The sequence below is a fragment of the Larimichthys crocea genome, chromosome VII (genome assembly GCF_000972845.2).
Source record: "Larimichthys crocea isolate SSNF chromosome VII, L_crocea_2.0, whole genome shotgun sequence".
Taxonomy (NCBI): domain Eukaryota; kingdom Metazoa; phylum Chordata; class Actinopteri; family Sciaenidae; genus Larimichthys; species Larimichthys crocea.
This window is the reverse complement of record NC_040017.1, coordinates 23,652,644-23,673,128: the sequence shown is the minus strand read 5'-3', so window position 1 is coordinate 23,673,128 and position 20,485 is coordinate 23,652,644. Positions and strand designations below refer to the sequence as shown.

Below are 20,485 nucleotides of genomic sequence, written 5' to 3'. Positions count from 1 at the left end.
GCACTGGAGGGGGAAAAAATTCAACTCATCTCTGCCCTAATTTTCACCTCCTGATATGCGACCATGAGCTGAAGTGTTATCTGTTGAATTCAGCAGCTTGTCCATGTTTTATTTTAATATGTGCTGTGTTTAATGAGAATATAGAAAATATACATAAAGGTAAATAATCACAGCGATGAGGCGACATATTTGTCACAACACCAGAAGGTCAGCCTTGTAATCAACAGACAACAGACTTAAGAGTTCTTCAATAATCAAAACTCAATAATCAAATTCATGAAATGATTTTTTTTTTGTAAACTTCAGTCCAACAACATGAATTTATAAGATTTATTACATCAAAACAACCTAAAAATGGCCAGTGAGGCTGTGAGGTGAAGTCTGTGCAAAACACCAACTGAATATTTGAATAAATACAAGAAGTTTTAGACTAAAACCCACATTAGGAAACTTACCATCAACTTGAAAATACAGTAATCCACCAACAAGGATGAACGCTAGCGGACCCATACTAGCATATTAAACATCCACTGCGGGCGCGCAAATCCTCGATTTCACTGCAGAAATATATGTCCGAAATGACAGGCAAGTGTGCTCCGTGTTTCTGGGAGTTCTGGACAGGTCCTAGTTACGGACAAAAGCCAGTTTAAATGTCCACAAATTGAGAGGATCCATTTCAGAGTAGGTCACCCGGAGCTACTCGGGGTGTTCATATCCACCAAACTCTCGGTCTTTGATGATTATCACCGCCTGCCCCGCGAGTTCATCCGAAATTTGTGCTATTTCTCCGAGATGACCTGCTACGACGGGCTGGAGCCCCGAGAGCCTGAAGAAACAGGCACAGAATTAAAGTCCAGAGTGCAAAAACAAACGCAGGCTGCGCACTTCTCCGCAGCTCCTCGGCTCCTCAGGACGCGTCTGTGGCACCTCTCAAATCTTCAGCGGGCTTTCCACACTTCAACACATGGCTCGGTTCACGCTCAACTCTCGCGCATTCCCAAAAAGTTGTTTTATTACAACGGGAACCAGCTCCCAAAAGACCCATGTGCTTTGGCTGGTATAAAGCGCTGTAAATGTACAGTCATACTACAAGTCAGTTCAACATCCTCCTCCTCTCTCTCTCTCGCTCTGCTTCTTTTTTTTTGGTTTCAACAGCGCTGCCGCTAGGAGCGCACGGTCTATGCGCACCCGGCACAGCCCGCAGCACACCACACTGAAGCTTGACACACTTGCGCGAAACACGGATCTGCTGTAGCGAGAGGAGGGAACAGGGTGGTAGACTGAGGAAGGAAGGAAAAGTCGGAGGAGAGCTCGGATCTCAGTCTAGATCTGACTGCAGTCATGAAGATTAGAGCAGTGAGCCCTTTTCTCTCCAGGTAAGAGAGAGAAACCACAAACTATGTCAGCTTTACATAAAGGTTTGCCACATACTGCACTGATGAATGCTGCAGAACAAATCTCGTCTGATAATATACAGATAGGTTAACCAGCTTATTTACTTAGTATAAGAGTGGACATGTGGGGAAATGAGCCAACAGGTAGAATAACCTTTTATAATGCACAGACGTATTTAGGAAAAATAAAAAAATACAGACAGACAGTCTGATTAAAAATGTAATCCACAATGTCAGAATATGCTCAGGCCTCTAATCAATACACTTCACATCTGTGTAGAGGCAAGAAAAGGATATGCTGCATGGTAAATGGATGGTAATGTATTGAGATATTGAGGCGGAATTGTAAATATGATCTCTGTCAGAAATCAATGAGTGATTGACCGAGCTCCTGCACAGGGCCTCTCTGCATACCAATGTTATGTGCTTTCCAGGCCAAAGTGTGCAGACAAAGACAGCACACAGGAAAATCACTACAGCCCGGTGTTTAATAACAAATACAGGTGATATGACAGTCAGGAGCAAAGACATGTTGAGGTGCAGAGACGGAGCAGGAGCAGGAGCAGGAGCAGGAGGAGGAGGTGGTGGTGGGGGTCTTATATGTGGTCTTACACTGCTGCCCAGCAACCTTCTTCATGTCGTCTTACTGGCTTATTATAGAGTGAGCTACGAGCTGTGAGCTCCCCCTACTGGTCTAAATTATAGCATCCGTGCCTGTCACCGGGCTTTTTAATACTGTGCCATCAAAAAGAGGAGACAGCATAAATGGAGCCTCGACACAGAGATTTTCTGAAGCGATGTGACTGACAGAACACAACTGTGCCATCACCTCATGCATGCACCTCAGCAGCAGCATGAACCACATCAGAGGGGCTCCGTCAACGCAGTCATTTCAAATGACATGGAATAACTGGTATAATAATAATAATAATAATAATAATAATAATAATAATAATAATAATAATAGACTTATACCGTATTTTCCTTCCTCCACAGAGGCCCAATGCAACTTGTTGTATTGTTTTATCCATATGTAGCTGTATAGAACATTAAACGTCTCCAAATAAAAGGAAAAATAAAGTATGGCTACAAAAACACGAGGAGATGTAAGATCAATCCAACAAGCTGGCCCCTTTGTTGTTACCTAAACAGCACCTAGAAGGAGCACAACCTTAAAGAGCTTGGATTTCCCACTTTATGACTTACATCAAAGTCAGCCATAGAACAAAGCCATCAAAACTCACAGCATGTGCCCTGAAGGTGTCGGAGAAAACCATACTCTACCAATAAAAGATATAGAGCCATGACAGCCCATGACAGGCTGGCTTTGGAAAAGGGAACCACTTCTATTGCCTTTAATAACAGCTTTGACTGTTCATGTTTTTTGTTTTGTTTTTTCTTCCGTTTGTTTGTCGAGCTGCATGTTCGGGCTTGCCCTATTAAGGCTTTACTGGGAACTGCGACATGTTGTAAGTTTGCTAGCTTACTCCCATTGCAGGCGGCGCTGTCAGCTGGCCAGACACAGTGATTTGTCTTCATATTTTAATATGTTTTGTGAGCTGCATGCAAATGCTGTCTTCTCAGTGCCCCCATAGTGTCCTAGATTCTACCAGATGCTTGCAACCACACACACACACACACACAGAGCCAAACAGAAATTTATCGTGTCATCAGTGTTGCTGAAGGTTCAAGGCAAATAAAAGAGAGAGAAAAGGGGAATTGGGGAAAAGGTAATTTACTAAGAAGAAACACTTCAAACATAAACAAAGGAGGGTATGGCTACATTGATGGAAAAGTAAGTAGAGTATAATTCTCCCTCAAGCCCCGGCCTTTTATTCCACACTTTCAATCACCGTATCTATAGCGGAGGCAGCGGGTTTCTAAATATCAGCTGAAAGTGGATTTATTTTAATTAAACTGGAGGCTGTGTTTACACAGGGTAAGGCACGTTACATAAAAATGAGATGGTGGGGCTAAGCCATGGACTGATAACTCATGGACACTATAATATAAGCTTATGCTTCATTCTACTGTTGGAATAACAGCACAGATCTATTATTAAGGTGACATTCATGATATTACTGACAAACAGGGTTTGCTGGCTTGATTAGTTTTTTCATTTCAAAACCGGAGAACATGCAGATGAGGTGTAAACACACATAAATAAGTGTGATGTCACAGAGGGGGTAAGCAAGGCAAGAGTGGTGGTTTGGAACAGACGAACGATGACGCAGATGAAACCAAAGATATTAAAAATATGGAGAAAAACACAATTAGGACCCGCCCTTTTCTTTTTCTCCATCCATGCAGAGATGATTTCAGTTCGCCACCAGATGCTGAAATGGATCATTTGTTTTAACCTAAACTAATCACGCCAAAATTACTGTCGCGTTTTTCTGCAATTATGTGTTTTTGATTGAATCAAAACTAATAATCAATCAGATAATTTCCCATTATTGTCCTCAGAACATCTGCTCATTGATGGATCCTGGGTGGAGCCATTCATTAGGAAGGTTGTTTGCCGTGACCCACATCCATCCTCGTCCACTCCTCAAGTGACATGACTTGAAAGCGGTCAAGTCCACTGACTTTTGTAGCAAAATTAAGTTAAATCATTTCTATCAATATATAAGATGCAAATGGCAGCTAACATTTATTAAGGACCGATTTTCTCGTTTTTCCTCTAAATGACTGAAAATCTTTTATTCAGTGGCTCAGTGTATTGTGAGGCAACATGAACATAAAGTGCTGCAGTGTTGTTGTTTTTATACATAGAAGCTGAGGCGTTTCAGGCACATTCCAGGACAGACATTCTGCATTTTAACTGCGTCTAAGTGAGGTCCAATTTGAATGCAAACTATGAATCAAACATAGACAGTGACAGAACGTGTGGTGAGGCTGCGTCTGTCTGTACGTGTGTGTCTGGGGGAGAAAGAGAAAAGTGTTTTTAATTGTGAGCCAGGTCAGAGGTTCAGGTAGCAGCATCACTCACGATCAGATCAGAGTGGTATTTGGGGAGCTCTTAGCTGGATATCTTTCATGGCTGAGTATCCCCTTACTGGGTTTGGGTCTCTGTGTGGGGATGATTAGGAGCTAGATGTGGGGGGGCGGCCGTATGCGGAGGGGGGAGGAGTTGATGTGTGGAGGGGTGATTAATGTAGATGTCAGTAGCGACCCTCCCTCCAGTGCTCCCTCCCCAGCATCAGTAATGACACCTGGGGAAGGCAGAATGGGCCTACCTGCAGCCCAGGCTCCCACAGCAGGGCATGATTCTTCCCCATGATCCTCCTCTGTCAGCAGTCCTGTCACTGGGCTCGGATCAGGCCCTTATTAATGGGCCTCTATGTCAAACATAGATATTAAGCTGCGCTCTGCTCCGCACTATCCTCGGCAATAACACCCACATAGGCACACACACCGACACAATCATTCCTGTACAATGCATTGACAGACACAAACACACACACAAACACACACACAGCACAGCACGCTCATAACTCACAAACACGTCACAACGTGCGCGTTAACATCCGCTGAAATATTACGTTCTTATTTAGCAAGTTTTACAGATTCAGTTCCAGCATGACACAGAGTCCATAGATCTATTAGATATCTCTGTTTCCCTCCTCTCCGCGCACTCTTTGATACACACATCCCAATATCACATTATGCTGAAAAAGTAACAAACCTCTCACTATGATGCATCGTCCAACAATGCAAATCACACAGCTCAGCACTGGATAAGACTCACACAGCTACAGAAAGGTTATACGACTACTGAGTAAGGATTCAGGGAAATCTCTGTCCAGAAATGTGGGCGGCCGTACAGACCCTGACTGCTGGCGGAGCCTCAGCAGTGAGGCCTGCTTTTGCTATCTAGGCTTGTGGCTTTAATATGATACATGGAAGAGGGGGGGGCATTTACAAGACCCAAAGTTTTTGGAGGCATTACACAGCAGATCTGGGTTTATTATCAGAGCAATAAAAGATTTAATAGAAGTCGGTGCCACACATGTTAAATTCTGTATTCTCTGATACTCCCTCAGAGGGGCTTAAGGACGAGCCTGGACAGATGGAGGAAGTATGGAGGACACGACACCTGAGCTCAATGTGGAGAGAGGCTTCTATCAGCAGGACATAAAGTCTGTATGTAATGCATCGCCCAGTCTTCCTCTGCGTTCACTGAAAGGCACAGGAAGCGAGATAGGGGCACCCTATCAAATGTTGCAAAACTAGGATTACTGCGTTGGAATTCTAACTTTTGACATCAAGTTCACCTCTGTCATTTTCTGTTCTTCGCTCACTTTCATGTGGAGAGAAAAAAACAGCTCTGGGTGTGCGATTTTGTTGCAGATTTATTGGAACAAGCAACAACTAAGAGGCAAGGGCCACATTCATGCATAACCTTAAAGCCCCTGAGTATTCCTCTATTACATATTCCTTTCTAAATAAGTCAATGTTAAGTTTAAAGGCCCAGTGTATCAGATCTAGCAGGTTCTATTTACAAAATATGGCAGAAATGAAATATAATATGCATAACTATGTTTTCATTAGTGTATAATCACCTGAAAAATAAAGAAATACAGGATTTTTTTTTGGAGGCGAGGGGTCTGCAATCAGCAACTGCACTGCTATATTTTGTGTGTGTGAGTTCCTCAGATTTGACAGTGACCTGACAAATGAAGCCACATTTTGACTCAAATGTTGCTAAACTCTGATTGGTGCACAGAAATATACAACATCACCTTTTTTTCCCAGCTGTGCCCACCTACTTGTGAAATAACCAAAACCAGAAATGTGTTCACGTATGATATCATGACACATAAACTTCAATTTGTATTATTTTAATTCTTTCATTTATCCTTTTAATAGTGAGTAGTGTTATTTTTTTCTAGGCAACCAACCAGCAAAGATATTATATATTTCATATGGAAAACAAACCTTTACATTTAGTCATGTACACAGGCGCTAACGTCTATTCTCTCCCTGAAAAGTCAGTTGAAAAGAAGCTGCTAACAAACCCACAAATGTCAAAAGGCAACCTGTAAAGTACACCATGAGTTCAGCTGTGGGGAATCCAAAGTAAACTTTCTAAGATGATCTTGTCTCCTTCCTCCATTTTTTCTATTTATGTCAAGCTCTCTTTTCCTCCCACTCTTATTAGCTATTCCAGCTCCTCTTCTTCAACCACATTCCTGTCATGGAATTTCCCTGTCTAGGTGAAAAACAGCCCACTCCCGGGGTCCTGAGAGCTGAAGCTAATTAGCTGGCCTACTTTTTTTCCTGAACATGGCCGCTTAATCTGCCTCTGTGGAAACTCATCTCAACTGTCATCCCCCACCTAGGGCAGACCCTGATAACAGGGTGCTAGTCATTGTCATGACAGGACAGGGTAAACAGTTTGCTCTAGTGAGCGATGGGCAGCAGCCGCTAATGAGTGAGAAGTGAATACTTGAGCTGTGACGAGTCAGAAGGGAGGAAATGAGAGTAAGGGAGGACAAGAGCTTCTCAAGTATCTCTCCAACCTCCTTATCAGTTAAGACATTGTCCTTCCTCTCTGCAGTCCTCCTCCTCACACACACAGCTACAGACATCATTACCAGGGGTCTGGCTCCTCTGGTTTGTATCTCCTTAGTCCTGCACAGCTGACCAGACTCTAAAGACTGATAGGACTGTTTTCATATTTGGCATACGGAAACCCACTGTGTCAATCTTATATACAATTGTCTGTTAAAGTAGGAAGTTATTTATTTTCATCACCCCCGCAGGAAATTCTGAAAACGGCACAGTTGGTCTCATAAACAGCCGAGTAACCCAAACAAATGGATTTATTTAAGCCATCAACATCATTTATTCATAGTAATTTCCTTCCAGCCTCATTAAAAACATTATTGCAAAAAAACCACCAAGTCTCCCCAAGACTTGGCATGAGCATCCTCAATCAGGGCACAAGAATTTACAAGTCTTGTTGGGGAGAATAAAACTTTACAAGACAGGAAGCACGGCTCGTTTAAATGTGTGAGATGCATTGTGTAACTATGAATACCATTATTAACCTGTTGAGTTTCTCACACGGTTTAATCCTCGTAAACGACGGTATGTTCACTGCACATTTCTCATTCTAGTGTTTATTGTAGCAAATTTAACTAAATAAATGTGTATTTAATGAGAGGAAATGAGATTTTCTTGGAAAGGTTCTCACGTCAGTCGGTCGCGTTGCCTCCTGCTAGCATTGTCACATTTACATCAGCACATACGCATGTGCTAGAATAGCCATTGTTTACATTTTTTGTCCCATCTATAACTGGCTGTGTTGACATATTGTGTTTTATTGCATCAGCAGTAAGCATTACTGCTCTCAAGCCTTGTATATTATTATGGCCTATACTGTAAATATGATTTTGCCCATTACCAAATATGGTTTTTATTTATGGTGCACCGGCTATTCCTGTTTAATATCACTGAGAATATGCCCACATTAGCTGCTGTAAATATTTCTTATTCTTTGTTGGGGGAAGCGGAGCGGGTGTGAGAATGAACTAAGAGTTTAATTAAAGCTCCTTCTGTAGCGTTGGCATGTGATCAATAAACAGTATTTAAGGATTGCTAAACTATCCAATTGTTGGAAGTCACGCAATTTATTTTCTGTGTTAGCAGGTAGCAAACGTACAGAGGTAATCACATTATTCTGTAAGTCATGCTGCAAGCTAGTATCTCTATATTAAAGTCAGTGTTTATTGTATTGAATTGCATTATATACTGTATATAGGATGGCATTTTGTAATACACAAGCTCATTCTTTTCTGCTTACCCTCTATAGATCGGGAGTGCAAAATAGCTTATAGTTTGCAGAGGAGCAGCTGCAGTCATGGAAAAGTCAGACGTGGTGATCTTTGTCTCTTTCCGCTCTTTCAGTTGTCAGTCTGGCTGAATTGTTCTACAGCGTTTTGTCGTCCATGTTCTCCAATACAATATTGGCTCTTAGAGTGTATTTGCAAGCTACAAACTAAAAGCATGAAAGGCTAATTTAAAAATATAGAGTACTCAGTCATCTGACTGCACTGAATCAAGCTTTTGTGGCAGGCAATCCCAAACCTTTAAAATGGTACAGTATAAAGTATTATGTTTAATATATTTCAGCACTAAAACTTTAACACTAAACATAATAAAGTACCTATTTCAGCAAAAAAAAAAAACATTTTGTGTATATAATGTGAATGTGTATACAGTTTATAAAAATAAAACTCAGCTTTAATCTGCTAAAAGGTTTCTTTTTTGTACACAGTCAAGATTACACTCACTGAATATGTACCCCATTACACTTTCAACTATGCACTCGTTTTTGGAACAGAGCCCAGAATTAAAACTGCTCCTCTCACCGCTTTTTCATGTCGCTCCTTAAACCTTCCCTATCGTCGTGTCTCCTCTGTACATTCTAAACTGGTTGTAATCATGACTAGAAAAACAATATTACCCCCCCCTCGTGTCCTTTAAATTGTCTGCTTTGCTCCTCGCCTTCGGTCAGGTGTTAGGAGGGGGAAAACATTAATCTCAATATTCGGATTGGGTAACCCTGCTGGCCTGGGACAATTTGAACATCTGTTGTCCCCCTTATGCCAGAAACTAAAATTTGTTGCATGCTTTAATGTGTGATGTTATCGTGTGTAGCGCCACAGAGCAATGTGACACCGTCCAGGATGACTTGCTGTGGTTGAGAATGACGAACAAATAGTCACTTTGTAGCAGGAAGCTCATTTGATCACATAAATATAAGTTTACCAAAGCAGCTTGATATGAAAGCGGAAATTTCTTTTTTTATGAAAATATATATGTTGGGAACTGGAGAAGGGGTAGGTTTAAATAAGCATATCCTTCATCCTACTCCTTTTCGGACATGTTGCGTTCACATTATTATTTTTGTTTTGACTATTCTTATTGTTGTTTTGAGTATTCTTATTGGATTTCTTAGTTTTCATCTTACTTTATGTTACTCGCACATGTTATAATGAAATAAACTAAACTAAATATGTAATGATAAATCAGAATTTTAGATGTCTAGACTCTCTTTTATCGATACCTTCTGGCCTGCCTGACCACTGCATTGAATAAAACACACTGACTCTGACATTGACTCATCGACAGAATCAGATGAAAGCAGCGCACATCAGAGGTTCAAACTTAATTGTCCCCCAAAATACAAAGTGATTTAGAGCCCGAGGTCAGAGTCAATCCCAAATGACACATTAGGGCACCCCTTTCCCCATGCTCTATTAGGGACACCATGACCCTTTCTGGGGAGAGAAAAATATCCAGACACTGGGGGGGACCCTCGGGCATCCAAACCACCATAAATGCCTCAATGTCACCAATCTGAGCTGAGTGATTGTCTGACACAGATGACGCTGGACACAACCGTACTGGCCTGTAATTATTTTGAGGCCTGAACTCGCACATACACACAAACATAGGAAAAACAATAAATGCCGACAAGCAGCAGGTGACGACGTTTGAGGGAGGACTGTACAGAAGAATATGCTGCATGTTTCACTTGTGAATGACAGTTGAGTTGTTACATGACAAGAAGCTGTACTGTAGTTCAGCTGCATCATTCAGGCTAAGCTCCCCTCAAACCACTAATCTGACAATAAAACAATGGAGGCATGTAAGTGGATTCCACAGGGTGTAAGTGGATTTCACAGCGAGCGACATTCTACAGCCACTCCTCACCTGTGACCTCTTTCTATGTTTGCTAACTGTCCCCCACAAATAATTCTAACCCCCCTCGGCCGAATGAATTACACAGACAGTATGGATCGTCATAGTCTCTTCAAGCTCTAATGAAACTGGGCTTGTGCCCCTGACATTTCCATCCCACCCCACCACCCCCCCACCCCGAGGGCCAAGCTTCGCACGGCCGCAGCCTCGTACCCTGGCCTTGCCACTTCACACTCTAATTGCTGCCTCATAAGCAAGCACCACAGCAACAAATCCAGTTAACGACACTGCCATATTGATCGCTGGCAGGCAGCACCCCTGTCCCTAGGTATTGGAGGAGGGGCACGGTAGCTTTTACAACCTGAGGGATGGCCTGCACCCAATAAAGAGCAGGTCCCTCTGACAAAATAAAAACCAAAAGAGGGTCAGAGTGATACAATTACCGCTCGGCAGTTCTGACCCTAACTGTAGGTGAACAATAGACTTCAGGATGATGGTGGGAGTGGGGGAGGGTGGGGCAGAGAAGAGGGGGCTCTCATTATAGAGGTAGGCCGGGAAACCTGTTCAATTTGCTCCATTAATGAGCGCTGAAGAAGCACTTTCATGCTGTCCCAACAGAGTCATTACAGGCCTGGTCTGAGCACAGAAGAAGTCAGATTTTGCACCGTGCCACAAATACTGCCGGCAGCACTGCGCCAAACAGACCTGAAAGCTATGAATACACAACGGCTGTTCAAACAGCAGCCTATAAATCCACAATGTCATCAATACAAAAATGCTGCAATGGTGCTTAAAATGCTTTATGGTTACATGGCATGTTAATCATAATTTCACTTTATTTATGGTGTTTTATTGTATTTTAAACATTGTCAACAAATCTCAACATGTTATACAGTGTATGCTGACTGGTGCTGCGGAACTTGGGGTGTTTTATGCAGCAAACGAGACACCTAATTGGAAAACGAAACAAAGCGTATTAGTCAAACTCCTCATTTACATACTAGAATGGCACAGAAAAAAAGGCAATGCTGCGTTCTCCCACTAATTTATTTGTGCGGCAGAGCACAGTAAAAGGTGATAGAATGAGGCCAAACAATGGGAAGCTTAGTGAGACTGTTTCTGCTTAAATCTAACATCCATCAAAGATATTATTTTTCACAGATACTGTACATCGTACATTCAGTGAAGCCCGTGAACATTAAAGTTATAAGCAATCATCAAAGAGCATTTCTGCACATTCCATAATCTGTTTTAATGCAGCACTAAATTACTATTTTCCGTTGCCTTTGTTGTCTAATCTGGCTTACTTTCACACCCACACTATATCATAATGTCTCTTCCTCTAAGAATAGCTCTTTCTTTAGTTCTAAGCTGGAAAAGCAGACGGTAAATCGCGCTCTCTTTTATTCCAGGAACAAATCTGCCTCAAACATTTGTTCTACTACCTATGGTGACTGAATCCACTTTTTACTAGTTATGCATATATTCACCTATCTACCAGCTGTCAAAACTGAGTTGATTTCTCACCTCAGATTGTATTGGAAGGTGCTAAAAGATGCAGATCCAACATGTGAATCTGTTCATGTCATGTCATACACGCATTTATCATTATTTTCTTCATCAGGTAATAAAAATAGGTTAGTGGGTCTCATTTGAAATGGGTCAGTGTCTCACCTACTCCAGATTTTGTGAGCTGTATATTACCACTAGAGAAAGAGTGGAAAACATCTGGATTGACCACAGAACTACATGAAGGCCACACTTGGTTTCTGGCACCATCTCTACGTGTCTCTCTGCCTAACAACCTCCCCCTCCTTTTCACAGAGTTGACCCACACAGAGTCTTGACCGCTATGATCCAAGCACTTCTGAGCTGCCCGTTGGTTTTTAGGCATGATGAGATGATCATAAAAGTTGAATAATTCCAAATTTATGTTTGGCAGGTGGTTGGTTTACTGATTAGCAGCTGTGCTGAAGACACCGTGTTCCCTCTTTAAAGTCCCTGCGCCTTTTCCCCAACAGAGGATTAGCATTCAGGTTACATCAGAGCTGCTGAGGCGGTTTACTAAAACACGAGTTATGTGGCACGTGCTAATATGACTGCAAATAAATGACACAACAGGTACACGGTAGCAAGTATTTCTCAACCAGTTTCCATATGCATTGTGAACTTGTACATGCTGTATGAACACTGACAGCAGACAGAATCATCCATAGAGGCATGACACGATAACTTAACTTATTTATGCAGCACCCTTAGAATAAAAACATAAAAGTGAACAAATAAGATCCAGAAATTAAATACATAACTTGAAGAAAATATTTAAATAGTTGCAACAAATTCCATCAGTTCAAAAAAAGGCCACATGAGTTTGTCTGCCTGAGATCTGCAGGCAGGGAAGGCTGATGGAAAAAGGTTTTTTGATGCTTTCGCTTCGCTTTCTTCTTCTCATTCTGCCACCCGCTGCTACATGCCTTCCACTCTAACGTAAAGCTAAAAAAAAAAATACAGGATGAAAACAGGAGCAGACAAAAACATCAGATAGAGTGTGTGTGTGGACAGAGCGTACTAATCAATTTAGATGCTATATTAGGGGGGAAGCTGCAATTAAATTATATCATTTACTAAAGTTACACAAGAGTTATTGGTGCATTTTTAATTAGATATAATTGTTACGCCCTTGTTATTCTATCGTAAGATTTGGAGACACGCACTGTCTGTGCCCGCCCCATATACACACAGATGATGCCATATTTTTCATTCAAAGGTGATACATTTTGCAGGTGTGATATTTGTATCTGCTCCTCATATTTTTTATATTTGATGTAATGCGCTAGCTTGGCACTTTGATGCAGCTATTTCCTTGTTTTGATTTACAGTGAGCAGAACACAAAAGAGAAGCAGGAACATGAGACGATGTTACAACACACAGCCATAAATTATAAATGCCTTTCCTGCAGGAGTGAATCATGTTATTAATTGAGAAAGGAGGCAGAACCAAACATGGCCACGCAGTTATATGGGAGTGAGTAAGTTGTGCAGTGAGGCTGCGACTCAAACCTACTTTTAAAAATGATCAAGAAAGAAAATTAGCCGCTTGAAGACTCACACGTCACGTTCAGGGTGTTGCTGTGGTCAGTGTTTCAGCCTTCTAGAAGGTAAACAGAATGACTGTGTGGGCATGCGGCCTTGGGTCAACAACATTATTTGGATTTTACTACACTGCTGTGCATTGCTGCTGGCCTTGAGACTTTACTGTGTGCCATTACAGACTGACACATAAAATCCAAAAAGGTCATCTCTGCTCTAAAAGTGTGAGGTTGTTACCTTTACAAGAGAAAGGCAAAGATGGAAGAGAGAGAGAGCGAAGGTGAGAGGAAACATCTATATTGGCTTTAAAACTAAAAAGATGTACATTTTAAGATAAGGAGCACCAAACTAAACATTATCTGTGACACTGTGCATCAGTTTATTCATGTTGTTGTCTTTCTTTCTTGTTTGTCGATATTTATCGTGTCTCTATCCGGAGAATTTGCTTTGTGCACCTTACTGTGTGCTGCCTATAAACTGGAAATGTCTATACAGTCTCTGGTATCCTACAATTACATGAGATCGTAATTGTACTCCCACTATCTCCAGGATCAAAAAGAGGATATAAGAGAAAACAAGAGAGGATGTGTGGGTCAAAAGGGATTGCAACAATTTAAACGTAGTGAGCAGTTTGAGCTAAGCTTAATGATTTCTCTGAGACCGTGTCATCCAAACACCTCACAGAAAAAGGACCTGTTTTAATAAGGCCCCTTGTTCTGAAACTACCTATTGATTTTCACTGTCGCAGGTTGTGGGGCAGTGACCTGCTCTGCTTCCTGGCTCCCACAAAAGCTAAATTGAGCCATTTAGAAGCTGGGTCTGCCTTTAGAGACTCCGGCTCAGCACTGACTCCCCCAGCCAATTTATTTCCATCAACTTTTTTCCTGGAGGTGCAGAATTTCACCACAATGGACCTGCTGCTGCTGCTGAAGATCCTGGCACACTATTTCCTACTTCCTTCCATCAGTCTCCACAGAGTTTGGGTCTCACCCCTTTGCTTTATTACAGTTCAACATTAGACTTATAACTCTGACCGAACTGCACCGCTACAATAGAGCTGAGTTTTCGTCCTTCTTTTTTTAAAATCACAATCAAGAACTGTGGCAGCAAAAAGTTGCAGGAACACTCTATATCGCTGCCACCTCCACTCGCAGCAGCACACTGTCAAACCTATCGTCCCTCTGCAGCTGAAACGCACTGACTGGTTGACTTGACAAACAATGCAGATGGAGCAAAACAGCCATCGGCATGGAAAGTAACAATGTGACACAGACGATGATGATGAAGGAATGCTCGCACCACTCACACACAAATATCTTTCATGACACATGTCGGTATTAATTCAGGCATGGACACCAAAGACCAGTCTTTAATTGGTACCAGATCTGATTGGTCAAAATGTTAAAGTAAACTATTAAAATGACATTTACCCTCATATATAGCCGTTTGCTGTTTATGAGTGCATATGTATTTGTATTCTGTGGACTGTGAATACTCTTTTTCAAATGCACTACATGCCATGCATTCTTAAATGTTTTCCTACATCTGATGTGCCAGTACCAGTTGTTGAAGCAACTAACAACCTGTGCACATATATTGAGTCACTGTTCTAGACGCATGAGCCTCCATCTGGAGCAGAAGGTTGGTTGTTTTTCCTGGACACCTGGTAAGCGAGACAGTCAGTCGTAGTCTAAATCTCCCACACTAATTCCTTCTCCCTCTTGGTGAACAACACTTAAACGTGTCCTGTATGATGATGTATGAAAAATAAATATTGATACTGGCATTGATACAATCCTAATGATTCCCATCCCTAGCACTAATAGCTGTAAACCACAGCTGTGGCCATTATAAAGTTCATGGATATATGGATGTCAGTAAAAGTAAACAGTCAGCTGTAGCAGCGATCATTCAATTGTCTCTACTAATTAAGTTAAGACGGGGATAAAGTGCAAGTGAAGCTAAAAGTACTGTTACTATTATTGCCAAGGGTTAGAGGTAGGCATTAGATGGGGTTGTTCCATTATGAGGCTCAGATTCAGCTGCCTCTACATGCTACATTTCATACCACCAACGCGTAGTGTATAGTCAGTGTGCCGTGAGAGAAATGCAGCAGTGTACTATTGAAATCCTGGTCAGGGATCACATACAAGCACATAACGTATTTTCCATTTGAGTGAACTCTTGCTGAAGGATCTAAAAAGATGAAAGGAAGCAGAGAAAGTGTCATATAAATGATCTGGACCAGAGATCAAATGCGAATCGCTTTGTGTCATTTCCCCGTTCAAAGTTAGGGACAAATCCAAATATTTTTCTCTTTTGAGAATGCATGAATAGAGAGAGTAACTCAGGTTAAGAGAATGTGAATACCGTGCCATAGGTCACTCATGTTACAGCGTACGTGAGGGTATCAGAAAAAAACATGAAGCAGTGCTTAGAGGGAGAATGAGAAAAACTGATATGAAAGTAAGAGAGGAAGAAAAAAACATTCAAGGTCACCCTCGCTCTTTTCCCCCGCGGCTGCAAAACATTTCAGTATACAGCGCTGCAGCACATTCATAGCTCAAACCAATTTTACCAGAGGAATCAATATGGCTGAAATATTGGGCTTTTATGAGTTGCTACATTCAGCTGGGGGCTGTGTGAGCGGAGTAATGTGTTGAGCTAGATTAGATTTAAACAGCCTAGACATTGAGAAGGGGTGAAACAAACTTACAAGAGAAGAACAAAGAGGAGCACAAAGCCTATGATTATTATAATTATGGGTACAACTGGTATTATCATTATTATTATTGATTTTTACATCAATACAGTCCTGGAGCTCATGTGCAGAACATCCAATGGTGGCACAAAGCCTACAGAGATGAAACATAGTAAATAATTTGACTTTAAGAAATGTACATCCAAGTAAACCATAACTCATTTTCATTCATATTTTATGGTGTTTAATTAGATAAACACAAAGCCCATATTTCTTTTTGCTATTCATTATTTATTGAAGTCTTGTTTCATGTGTATGTATATCGCTTCAAGGCGTGAGCGTAATGGTTCGTGCTGTATTTCTTTAGATGACCTATTTGCCCACTTCTCTCTACTAGAGAGAAAAGAATAAGCCACACAATGTTCCTCTATTTCTCAAAAACTCTCACACATGTAGAGTATATATTTAAATAGCATTACTCATCAGTGTCCCTCATCAAATATATCTAATTAGGCTTTTTAAAATCCCTCACTGTATCTCCGGTGGCTTTGGGTCATCATGTCTTAACAACGTGGTGCAGGTGGTTTTTGTGGTTTCTGACAGCACCCTCTTTGAGACCTTGTATAGGCACAGAGGTGTGGAAAAGAACATCCTGTCAGCCACTGTGTCAGAAAAAGCCGTCGCTCGACCGATGCCTGAAAAGAGCAGCCAAGGAAAGCCATTACACAGCCATAGTGCCAGGGAGGAAGGGGTGGGCCGATGGGGCCCCCTGGCAGTGTTACAGTCATTAATGCCCTCAATTTGCCTTAATGGCTTTCTCAATCCCAGCCCTCAATTCCATTCGTCCCCACGCCAGACTGTATTTCGTCTCCTCTCACTGGCTGTAATTAATCCATTCATCTCTAAAAGATCCGATCAATGCTGTCTGGAATGAGAGCTGCCATGCCATGGGAACAGTATAGGGAAAACATATAGACCACAGTCTGCTCGAACAGTGTCTGCATTGGTTTTACTGTACTGAAAATGAAAATAGTGAGAAAACATAAGTGTAAATATTGGTGAGCTGTAACGGCTAAAACAAATTGTAACACATTTATTATGTAGCATCAATAAAATACAACACAGAAATACATGTTGTTCAAAGATGACATAAAAACCCTTTAGCACTTCAATACGTGTCTGGACTCCCACAGAGAGCTATTACAAAACTCAACAGGATCATACAGTGAGCATTCCTAGTGGAGCTGATTTTTCAATTATATTAATATATAATCATATTACTTTTCCAAGCTAAATGTCATGCACAGTATAAATATATAAAAAAAATCCATTTCCAATTTATGTATTTTAAGGGAGAGAGATGTTGTGCCGAGGGAATATTCCAATGTGAAACCAGATCCAGTTACCATCATATCTCTCATGACGTTTTTGTGAAAGGAAAACTCGTTAGAGGTACATGTTTGGGTTGTAATTGGTTTTATGAAAAAGTTTTCATGGATGTGTATGTATTTACGATTGTATGTTTTCATGATTCAAAACCGCTGGCTGGCAATCAGGCAACATGGGCCCTCCCACTGACCCCACCACTAAATCCCCCTCCTTGCTCTGGCCTGGGATCAATAAGTAATTTTTTGGAGCTGATTAGTTTGCAGCAGGAAGGTGGTCACTGTCTGATCTGTCCTAAGGATATAATCAAGCACTAAAAAGTGCCATTATTGCCACTGCGATGTGAGCAGTATGGATGTAATAATATGATGCGATACATGGGGAAGATGATTATGGGCCGTGATGCTCCGAGGAGCTGACTTGGAAAAGTCTCTTGAAATTAAAAGAAATCAGTAATAGTGAAGCATGGTGGAAAAGCAGCCATGTTGTTGCTTTGGTTTGTAAAAGGTATTATCATTGGAAAGCAGAGAAAATTAAAGGGAATGGACAGAAGTCATTTAGGACCTCTAAGGCTACAGTAAGAGCTGCAGTAAACTCTGTTGTGTTTATCCCCGAGAAGATGGCCATAACACCTCAGAGATGAGCACAGGAAGCATAAAAAGATGTGTCGCTCAAATGGAGCATGTCCATGTTTTTTTGTAAAACCAGATTTCATCGATTAAAACTACTTTATCACAGTTATGTGCTAATGAAGCTATAAAGCTTGAACAAGTTCCACAGTATAACTAGTCTCAGTATATACAGTACTTGTATGCATATATTGTATGGTTTTTTTTACGCTGGTTACCTAATTCAAACAAACAGTAAAATCATTTGTGTTTCAACACACTTAATGACACACTGAGGCACTTTACACCTCTTTGGCAGAAGTGGACTGACTAATTGGCTAATTGTCTGAAGGTACAATATTTTAAACACGTTCCACATTTCAAACTACTTCTTAATTCAAGTTGCTTTAGTGCTTTTTTATTGATGTGTACTTGTATCTGCAGCACTCTCTTCCTAACAGCAGGTTGTCTTTCATGTATAAGATTACACAGGCTCTGAGGAAGAACATCAACACAACAAGCTTTCAAACTCTCCTGTTCTCTACTGCAGTGCTGAGCAGTCTTCTCTCCAATTTATTCAATACAAGTGCTACATTTTATGACAAAGGGACACAGTTTTCACGTTTTTTTTTTTGTTCTGTTATAATCTGTAATCATGTACCAAATTGCTGCTTTAGGTACTACTGAGATTGTTTTGTCCATGATATCTCGCTGGCTCGAAGATAGTTGACTGTTGAATCTCATTCCCAGCACCTATTGTGTTATGTGGTCACTTTGTTTGCCTCCAACTTTACATAACCCAAAGTCTCTGCATTTGACGACATTCAAATGTCCTTCTCCATATGACTGACCTTCATCTAACATTCTATCTCAGCCCTTGGAAATCAAAACAATTTCTGATAATTCAAAAATGTATATTGAGATAATGAATTTAATATAATAAATGTAACTAATCAACTAATGGCTTGAACTAATGACTTTCCTGAATAAAAGATGCACTTCCGTGTTACATAAACTGCGGTCTGATATTCTTATTTGCACTAAATGTAGCAAAAGAGTGATAAATCAATTCACACATTCATGTTACAAACCAAGTATACAGCACGGAAAAGGTATTTAATACATCTGTCCTTGCAAGCTTTTGCAATTCTAGGAAGAGCTGCAACCCACACAAATATCCCTTTAAAAGGCCAGTGAATCTCCTCTAATGGATGCCGTGAACTCTGAGTACTGTGATCTCTAAGTGACATTTCTCTTCTATGAAAAGAAGCAGTGATACTAAAAGAAACCAGAGGCACAGCTTGTTCAGGGGGCCTAAAACATATATTCTATGGATTTTAAAGTTCAGCACTCAAAATCTGTCTTTCTGAATTCCAAGTATTGAACTTGTAAGCCCTTGTGACTGGCACTATACATTTTTCCTCTGCTGTGCAGCCACAGTGTTGAGCTTTTCTCCCTGGGGTGCTATGATGGTGGTCATAAATCCGAGGTGTGTATAACTGAGAGGTGGCCAAGGCTGTCGCTATGCTTCTCATATTTTAACTTAAATGCAGGTATACCCCAGATGATTTACAGGCGGGCCATTAAAATGATGTCTGTGGAAAAGCTCTAGGTTTAAGAACATGGTGTAAGTCAACCTGTTCAGGAAACCGTTCACTTTTCTTTCTTCTTTTTCTCACTTAGCACACATACCAAACAGCTCATTCTTTCAGCTCAAATCATAGATTTGACCGAGCAGAGAAAAACTAGAAAACAAAAAAAAAATAAAAAATTTGAAAAATCAATCTGAGCAGCATGTGGAAATAAAAAGATGGTGGTAGGAGCTTTAAATGTTTAACAATCCTTTTACCCCATCTGTGTCTATGTCTGCTGTGTGACTTCCAATATCTCTCTCTCTAATTTTATGTCCAGTCACAACAAAATGAGAGATGGGAGAGCGAGGTGGAGGTGTGTGTGGGGGGGTACATTTAAAAACAAAGTGATGTGAAAGAGAAAAGGAGCTAGTGAAATGTGCCCTCTACTGGATTCTGACAGTAATGTTTACAAAGGATGTCACAGAGTACATCACACCATCTATTTTACATGGTTACAAGACATAACTTGAACACATAATTAGATGTCCAAGTGGCATTAAGTGGCCGTATCTGAAAAAATGAATACAACTGGGGAAAACAATAGAGACAGGAAGTCAAGAAAGGAAAGGAATTACACTGCAATTGTTGTCTGAATTAAGACAAATCGCCAGCCACATTCCTTTGACAAAACAATACCACTTGATCAACTTCGAGAACAAAGAGGGGGCTCATATGGGGTCAAATCTGTGTATGCTGAGGTCAAGAGTCCCATTACATCACTTCTACATCAATACATGAATTTAAACCAATAATCGAGTGAATGCATTGTATTTACAATTTAGAGTGTTTATAATTCTGCACACTACTTAGAGTCACATATTTCAAAGGAGCGTTTTCTTTCTTGGCTATTAAAGCCAATGGAACATCTGTTTGCCACCGTTTAGACTCTTACAGTTTCTAAAAAGCCTTTAATAACAGCTAAAAGAGCCATTGGTGATTTCACTAATGGAGTTCATG

At 40.9% G+C, this 20,485-nt stretch overlaps 1 protein-coding gene across 11 annotated transcripts in view; it reads right to left on the bottom strand.

The window, feature by feature from the left end:
* robo2 (roundabout, axon guidance receptor, homolog 2 (Drosophila)) overlaps nt 1–20,485 on the bottom strand; it is a 292,597-nt gene that overhangs the window by 152,266 nt on the left and 119,846 nt on the right. The window contains exon 1 of one of the 11 annotated variants that reach the window (XM_027280136.1): nt 456–1,254. The exons of the other annotated variants lie outside the window; for them this stretch is intronic. Coding sequence (XP_027135937.1) covers nt 456–510 — 55 coding nt within the window. The 5' untranslated portion in view covers nt 511–1,254. Of the gene's footprint in view, nt 1–455; nt 1,255–20,485 lie in introns of those variants that run through there. 11 annotated transcript variants of the gene reach the window in all.